We start from the raw sequence: 8,788 nt of genomic DNA, 5'->3' as shown, positions 1-8,788 counted from the left end.
TTTAAAGACAGTAACACCAGTGAACAGGATGAAATATGGAGTGATTTGTGGTCCAGAATAGTTTTTTTTAATTTTCCCTGTTCAATAAAGTTGAACGAACCTTTGAAATAAAACGTCTTTGTCTTATTCTTCAATAAAATGTGACAAAATTTCATCAAGACATTTGTTTTGAACGACACGAGTCCGTGGGGACAGAAATGAGCGTCGTTAGTCGATAAAAACATCTTTTTACAATTAAAATGATTATGATTCTAAATTAAACTGGACATTTCAGAGGCTTCCTTATTTCTAAACTGCACTTGTCTTGTTACATTACACGATATACTCGCTATAAAATACTCGAAGGGGAACAAATCCAGATCGGAATTGGGAATTTATGAGACGATGAAACACGAGTCAGAGTCAAAAGAAAATAGATTTAATAGAAACACAGAAAAATAACATTGGCTGAGATGTTCAGGTTGAAACAATAAGAACCGTTTTAGTTACGAAGCGGCAAAAATCCCTTCAAATTCTTAAATTGGAATTCCAATCGTCCGAATTCGAGTCTTGTGCTGCTAAAAAGTGTGTCCTCTCTCTCTCCGGCTCGTTCCAGGTTTTAAAAAGTGTGTTGGTCCAAGCAGCCAATCAGAAATCAAACCCTATATAGTGTCATCGGGGGGTTCAGCCAATCACAATCAAGGTAGGCTCCTCCCCCTTTGACTCCTCCCACAATCAGGCAGCTCTGCTCTGGCACATGGCGCCACGAGAGGAAGTACTTCCTCCTCTTCCCACAGATGGGCGTGTGTGTGGGCGGAGCCAGTCCAGCTCACACAGACACAGCAGATTCTGAATGTAGCTCCTAGGATCTAATATTCTAATGGAGGAAAAACAAGGAGAAGCTAGAAACTTTGGACTGGACATTGACTGGACTGGATGTGAACTGGATCTGGACTGAATGTGAACTGGATCTGGACCGGACCTGGACTAGACTGTATCTGGACTAGATGTGAACTGGATCTGGACTGGATTTGGACTGGACTGGACTACACTGGACTAGACCTGGACTGGATGTGAACTGGATCTGGGCTGGATCTGGACTGGATGTGAACTATATCTGGACTGGACCAGGACTGGACCTGGACTGGATGTGAACTGGATCTGGACTGGATCTGGACTGGATGTGAACTATATCTGGACTGGATGTGGACTGGATGTGGACTGGATGTGAGCTGGATCTAGACTGGATCTGGACTGGACCTGGACTGGACTGGACCGGACTGGACTGGATCTGGACTAGACCTGGACTAGACTGGACTGGACTAGACCTGGACCGGACTCGACTGGACCTGGACCCAGACCTGGACCGGACTGGACTTGGACTGGACCTGGACTGGACCTGGACCGGACTGGACTGGGCCTGGTCCCCAGTCGCGGCCTCACAGCAGCAGCATGTCCTTGTCCTGGTCCTGGACCACGTGGCCCACGGAGACCTGGTCCTGCTCCTGGATGAAGCAGAGCTTCTTGCACTCCAGGAGCTGCTGCAGGTCGCTCCACAGCGCCATCTGCTCCATGTCCTCGCCGTAGTTCTCCCTCACCAGCTTCTGCTCCTCGCGCAGCTTCTGCAGCTCGGCGCAGGTGGAGAGACACAAAATCAACAACAACAACTGAGACGGTTATTATTATTATTATTATTATTATTATTATTAATATAGCGTTTTGTCAAATCAGAAGATTTCTTAGACGCTGATTGTTTCTAACACCTGAAGACGTGATTCACGACACGAGCTTTTCAACTCCAACTACCAGCGAGACAGAAAATAAATCTCGTTACGTAATAAAACGGCTCCCGAGAGAAGAATCCCGAACTAATTTCCACTAATTGAATAACTTTGTATTTTTTTTTTTGTTTGTTTTTTGGAGGTGAATATGAAGGAACTCTAAAAAACAAAAAAATCTGCGAGAAGACAAATGTTTAATTCTCAACGTGGATCTTTTTTTTTTTTTTTTTTAAGTATTTGCAGAATAAAATGCTCCACTAGCTTTACCTGCTGTCGTCCAAGTAACTCACATTATTAATTACACTTGTTTAATTTTGCAGAAGAAAGAAATTCCTGTATTTGTCACGTGTAAACAGTAGAACACCAGAGCTTTGGAAGGATTCCTGGAGCCTTGCTCAAGGGCTCACGGTGGGCGGGTTGAACTTTCTTTAAGTCCCGGGACTTGAACCAGGGACCTTCTGGTCGGGAGGAATTAACCCGAGAAGTTCACGCCAAACCAAATACCTGAAATGTCTTGTTTTACTGCTGCAAACATTTTTGTTTTCAACTTGTTTTAACTGCATTTTTTTATTTTGTACAGCGTCCTTGAGCGTTTTGAAAGGCACTAATAAACCTATTATTATAACTATAATTATTATTATTATGTGACATTGAAGTGTTTGTGGTTGATAAAGTCTTTGTTGTAATACTTTGTGAGATAAATAAATGTCCTCGACACGCCTGATCCAGTTCTTCACGCGACAAAAGACGTTTTTTTTTGTCAAGTCTTGACGTTTTTCATCCACAACTCGGGACTCCTCTCTTCCTCACCTTGCCCAGCAGCTCCTGGTCGGAAATGTTCTTCATGTAAACGTCCCTGAGAGGCAGAGGAAGTGGAAAAGTTACATCTGAGGCTCGTATGTCGTATAACGCAGTGTTTTTCAACCACACTGGTGTTTCCGCCAGATCTCGTCAGGTGAGTCGTGGGAAATTATCACATTTCACATTTTTTTTCTAAAAAAACATTTGCTCTCACAGCGACAGTGTGTTGCAGAGTAATGATGTATAAATACTCTTCACCACTAGAGGGCAGCACAGAACTTTGCCGGTGAAATGTAAAGTGACAGACGTCAGTGTGGTTCATCTCCACCTCCTGCTACCATCTTGTATCAAAGTACTGTGTCAGTGACAGTGATGGAGAAGTTTTTGAAAAGGAAGAATGTGAACCAGGATCTCAGCTCTTCATCCATCAGGTCCAGGTTTCACACTGACGGAGGCACTATTAAAAAAAGACATTGTTTCTGTATTTATTTGATTCCTGTTGATGAAACTTTGATGAGAAAGACTTTATATTGTTGACTTTATATCAGAGCCTCAATCATCACCACCTGGACTCAATTACATTGATACTTATATTATATCATATATTTCATATGGCATATTGCATGTACATATACATATATTTATATATGTATATGTACACTATTACTATTGGTATTATTATTATTATTATTATTATTACTGATATATATATATATATATATAGTTATTGTTATATTATTGCTACCATTATTAGTAGTACTATACACGAGTATTATACACTATTACACAGTTATTATCTGTATTATTGTTATTATTATTATATAATGCCTACTTCTAATGGCTCTGCCACTGCACCTTACTATTTATTTATCTTGCTTTTATCTCCTGATTATTTCTAAGTGCCCATGTTCCGTTCTGTGTTTTACTTTATGTCTTATACCCACATATTGTTATATTTTTATTTCTTACTTTTATTAATATTCTATTGTATTTTATAATATTCGTATGTACCAGATTGCTGCAACAAGACAATTTCCCTTCGGGGATGAATAAAGTAATTATCTATCTATCTATCTATCTATCTATCTATCTATCTATCTATCCATATATCTATCTAATAGAGGCTACAGAGTTTTAGGTGGAGGTGTGACTTGAGATTTTTCCAAAGAAAAAAGTGTGTCTTGGCTCAAAAAAGGATGAAAACCACTGTTATAATGTAAATATTGGTGATGAGTTTCTGGCTGATGTGTGTTCTGCTGCATGACAGAACAAAGCGGCCGCGATGTGATATGGAAAAATGAATGAATTCATTAAAAAAAGCTGGTGGTTGTGGAGTGAGAGCGCCACCTGATGGTCTTCTTCCTCTCCTGCGGATCAGGCGACACGTAGGCCTTCGTCTCCTCGGCCGCCCGCTGGATCTGCATCTCCACGATCTGCGACACAAGAGTGAAACGTCCGGCGAATAATCCTCGGAGCAGAAACTAGAAATGGACCTGATCACAACTGGGGGGGGAAAAAAACCGACGGCGGATTGTTTTTAGCGTTATTTCCAGATGACTTGCCGCCGACGTGGAGTTGATGTGATGGTATTGGTTTTCTCTCTGCGCCGTCTCGTCTCTCAGTGCCTTAACGTCCTGCAAAAGAAAGGACACGAACTTTTGTGTCACTGGAGCATAAGACATAATAAATGAATGAATGAATGAATAAATGAATGAATGAATAAATGAATAAATGAATGAATGAATGAATGAATGAATGAATGAATGAATGAATAAATGAATGAATGAATGAATGAATACATGAATGAATGAATAAATGAATGCATGAATGAATAAATGAATAAATGCATGAATGAATAAATGAATAAATGAATGAATGAATGAATGAATAAATGAATAAATACATGAATGAATGAATAAATGAATGAATGAATGAATGAATGCATGAATGAATAAATGCATGAATGAATAAATGAATAAATGCATGAATGAATAAATGAATAAATGCATGAATGAATGAATGAATGAATGAATGAATGAATGAATGAATGAATGAATGAATAAATGAATAAATACATGAATGAATGAATAAATCAATAAATGAATGAATGAATGAATGAATGAATGAATGAATGAATGGATGGATGGATGGATGGATGGATGGATGGATGGATGGATGGATGGATGGATGGATGGATGGATGGATGGATGGATGGATAGATAGATAGATAGATAGATAGATAGATAGATAGATAGATAGATAGATAGATAGATAGATAGATAGATAGATAGATAGATAGATAGATAGATAGATGAATGAATAAATAAATAAATAAATAAATAAATAAATAAATAAATAGACTGACAGATAAATAGATAAATAAATAAATAAATAAATAAATAAATAAATAAATAAATAAATAAATAAATAAATAAATAAATAAATAAATAAATAGACAGACAGACAGACAGACAGACAGACAGACAGACAGACAAACAGATAAACAGATAAATAAATAGATAAATAAATAGATAAATAAATAAATAAACAAATAAACAAATCAATCAATCAATCAATCAATCAGGCGGGGGACGATTCATCCATCTGCTTTAAGGACCTGGACGGAGCCGTCGCTGGTGAACGTGAAGGTAAAAGTCCTCTGAGGACGGCTGAAGCGGCGGAAAAGCAAAGATGGACGTCTGAAACCCCAGCAGGACTGAGTGACGTTTACAGTTCAGCACAGAAATCCAAAGAGGAAATAAATCTTTTAAAACGTGATCGCAGTTCAGTTTCACAATAATTCTGTTTACATATAAACTGGACGTATGAATGGTTTATTTCGGTTTCCAGCTTCAGTGCAAAAGGTGAATTTTGTGCATTCAGTGCTTGGAAGTTCACCCTTTTTGTTGTTGTTGTTGTTTGTTTTCACCATATCTATAGTCAAAAATGGCAGAACTCAGGGCTTAGTTTGCCTTAAAAACCCAGAAAGTTACCCGGGACACCAGTGATGCAAGAGAATTAAAAATAAATAAATAAATAAACATAACAGAAGTAATACGGAAGAGAGAAAGAAAAAATCCAGATAAATAGAACATAACATAAATTAGATACGAAGATGTTTCAACTCAACTCAACTCAACTTTATTTATAAAGCGCTTTAAGCAGCCGTGGCTGAGGCAAAGTGCTGTACTTGAAATAAAAATATAAGAGGCAACATAAAAACATTAAAACAATAAAAACAATAATAAAAAAAAAAAAAGTTAAGCAATAAAAACAATCAGATGGTAAAGCAATAAACAAGACATAAAACACATCAAAGACATCAAAGCCTCCAGTGCAGCAGCCTACCTGCTCCAGTTGAGACCTGTTGCTCTCCAGACCAGCGGCACAGCTCTCGTACAGCATCTTCTTCTCCTCGTACTCCTGGCTGAGCTCCTGTTGCCGTGGCAACGCCAAACACAGGTCACAGAATGAGATTTGGTGACAAACTGCCCTTTTCAACAGCCGCGTTTCAGCTTTATATCCACACTACGGATCGCAGCTGGCGTTTCCTTCAGAACCGACGACGGGCCTGGAGGCCTGAGAGGCGAACGCGTCGCTGCTCACCTGGTGGCGCTGTCTCAGCGGCCGCAGCTCCTTGATGATCGGCGCCAGAGCCGACTTCTTCTCCACGATCATGGAGTTTAACTTCTTCACCTGTGAGGACGAGAGCAGAAAGAAAAAAAATCACACGCTGCATTGAAAGTGTAACTGGAAGTTTTAGATAGAGGGTGAAAAAAAAAACAGGACTTTACACTGTGAAATGACCAGCAAGGCGATTTAGTGAATTCCAGACTATTGTTCTGAAAGTTTTGTTTCTACTTCCACACATGTAATAGCTGGTTTATTAACAAATTACCATCAGACGTAAAGATTTGCATTCTGTTCACTGATACACTCTATTTTCAAAAGCTTTGCAGGATTTTGAAAACCACACGTGCCTAAAACGTTAGCACAGCGCTGTGCATACAAGCAAGTGAAGAAAAATATTGATTTACACAGAATTTTGTGACTTAGAACAGCGACTTAGTCCGCACCTGTCTTTTATTTTTTTTTGTTTTTATGTATTTATTCTCGTATTTATTTCTTAATGTGTTGTTTTAGCTTTGTTGTGAAGCACTTTGGATGATTGTAAAGGGCTATAGAAATAAAGTTTGAATTTGAATTCGACTGAGAAGGGATTCGTGGAAGAACGAGAGGCGGAGGATGTTAAAGTGACGAACGACGACGAGTCTGCTCATTTTCTCAGCTGCAGAATGTGGATGTTTCCCACGTCGGTTAAGAAAAAAGAGAAACGTCGCGGTGTTTTTGCGAGCTGAATACTTAATGCGACACGAATACGACATGGATGCTTAACGACCACGTCAAATATCCACGTACTTTACTACAGAACCGGTACTTTACATTTCCCGATGGATGTGTGAGTGTTGGAGCGACACACTGCACATTTCCATCGATTCATATTAAGCAGATTGAATATCATTGCTTTATATTATCTCTACAACATGTATTAGAATGAAGTGTTTAACAACAAGAAACCTCAATAGGCTCAGGATAATCAAATGTATTTCTGGTATGTAAACTGAAAATATCTGCATTGCTGGTCCAGCTCGTGAGACAGGAGTCTGACACAGGGGTCCGATGGCTATATTGACATTGTCATGTGACAAATCAATGAATTAAACTTTATTTTGAACGTATAAAGAATTAAAAAAGAATCAATCCCTTTAAAAAACAAGAAGGCCGTTGCTGGGCTAATCCCCCGCCGGAGGGCTTTATATTTTCTCACAAAGCAGCTCTAAGGCAGCACACTTGGTACACTAGAGGGTGTTCCATGGGTCCTAGTAGATAATTATGTAGAATCTGAAAGGTCTTCTTCATAAGCTATGTCAAAATACGTCTCCAGAGCCCAAAAGGTGTTTTTTATGCACTTAGTGACCCTGTGACCTGATATGCAAATTAGCTCATGGTCACCATGGTGCCCCTTCTCCCCAGGTGGAGTGTCCATGTGTGAAGTTTGGTGACTGTGGGCCCTGGAACTGCTGAGAAATGAGGAGAAATGTTTATATGAAAATACACTAGTAGGTGTGTATAAAATGTCAGAGCCCTAGCTCAAAAACCTAGGCCTCCAGAGCCCAAAATGTGTTTTTAAGCACTTTGTGACCTACTTAATATGCAAATTAGGTCAAGGTCACCATAGTATCCCTTCCCCCTCTGAGATGTATCCACGTGTGAAGTTTGGTCACTGTGGGCCCAGGGGTTGCCGAGATATAGGTAGAAACGTTCGAACGGACGTACGGACGTACGGACGTACGGAGACTGTTTCAAGATCCCCCTTCGGGGCCTATCGGCCACGGCGGGGGATAAAAAAAAAAAAAAAAGAGCTGAAATGCATCGTAGCCAAAGACGTAACCGACCAGGTCAGAAGTGCAGAAAAATCAAGAATAAACGTGATGTGGTCAACGCGGCCATGTTGTGTAACCACCATCTCAGACATGTCGTCCAGCGTCCGGCCCTTCCTCTCGTCCAGCTCGCTCTTCATGGACGACGCTTTCTCCAGCTCCTCCTGCGTGTTGCTGTAGCCAGAGATCCCCTTCTCCGCCTCCAGGCTCTCCTGTGAAAACAAACAACAACAAAAAACACACAGAAGAAAAATCACAATTATTACTTATCTAAAGTATTAGATAGTATTAGTATTTTATTGCTTTTTAAGCTTTTTTATATTTCTATATTTCTATTTTTCTTTTAAATTGTTTTATTCTTATTTGTAGTTTTTTTAATGTGTTTGTAGTTTTTAATCTGTTTTTAATTTTATTTATGGTTTTATACTTATTTAAGTGTTGGAGCTAATTTGCATTGTTTTAGTTTGATTGTTTTTATGTGCAGTCTCATGTGCAGCACTTTGGAAATGCTTTGTTGTTTAAATGTGCTACATAAATAAAGTGGATTGGACAAAGCTAAAAAAAAAATTCCACTCAATATTTCACTTTTTATCAGCAGGTTCAAAGTCAATCATCGTCATAATGTCATTATGTGACTAAAGGTCTGATGAAGGAACACAGGAATCTTTAAAGATAGATAGATAGATAGATAGATAGATAGATAGATAGATAGATAGATAGATAGATAGATAGATAGATAGATAGATAGATAGATAGATAGATAGATAGATAGATAGATAGATAGAT

The 8,788-nt window shown here is 38.9% G+C and overlaps 1 protein-coding gene across 2 annotated transcripts in view; it reads right to left on the bottom strand.

Annotated features, from left to right (window-relative positions):
• Positions 1-453: 453 nt before the first annotated feature.
• ift81 (intraflagellar transport 81 homolog) overlaps positions 454-8,788 on the bottom strand; it is an 18,038-nt gene continuing 9,703 nt past the window's right edge. The window contains exons 12-19 of one of the 2 annotated variants that reach the window (XR_013936678.1): positions 8,086-8,214; positions 6,168-6,257; positions 5,910-5,996; positions 4,124-4,195; positions 3,909-3,994; positions 2,571-2,616; positions 1,368-1,601; positions 454-1,270 (exon numbers count right to left, since the gene is read on the bottom strand). Coding sequence is in view for 1 of the 2 variants with exons in the window: in XM_080499073.1 (XP_080355199.1) it covers positions 1,419-1,601; positions 2,571-2,616; positions 3,909-3,994; positions 4,124-4,195; positions 5,910-5,996; positions 6,168-6,257; positions 8,086-8,214 (693 nt within the window). In the remaining variant the exon portion in view is untranslated. Of the gene's footprint in view, positions 1,602-2,570; positions 2,617-3,908; positions 3,995-4,123; positions 4,196-5,909; positions 5,997-6,167; positions 6,258-8,085; positions 8,215-8,788 lie in introns of both variants that reach the window. The other variant, XM_080499073.1, reaches the window with a different exon arrangement.

Source organism: Blennius ocellaris (genome assembly GCF_963422515.1).
Source record: "Blennius ocellaris genome assembly, chromosome: 7".
In the NCBI taxonomy this organism is placed as follows: domain Eukaryota; kingdom Metazoa; phylum Chordata; class Actinopteri; order Blenniiformes; family Blenniidae; genus Blennius; species Blennius ocellaris.
Note: the sequence above shows the minus strand (reverse complement) of the source record. Positions and strands in the feature narration are given on the sequence as shown.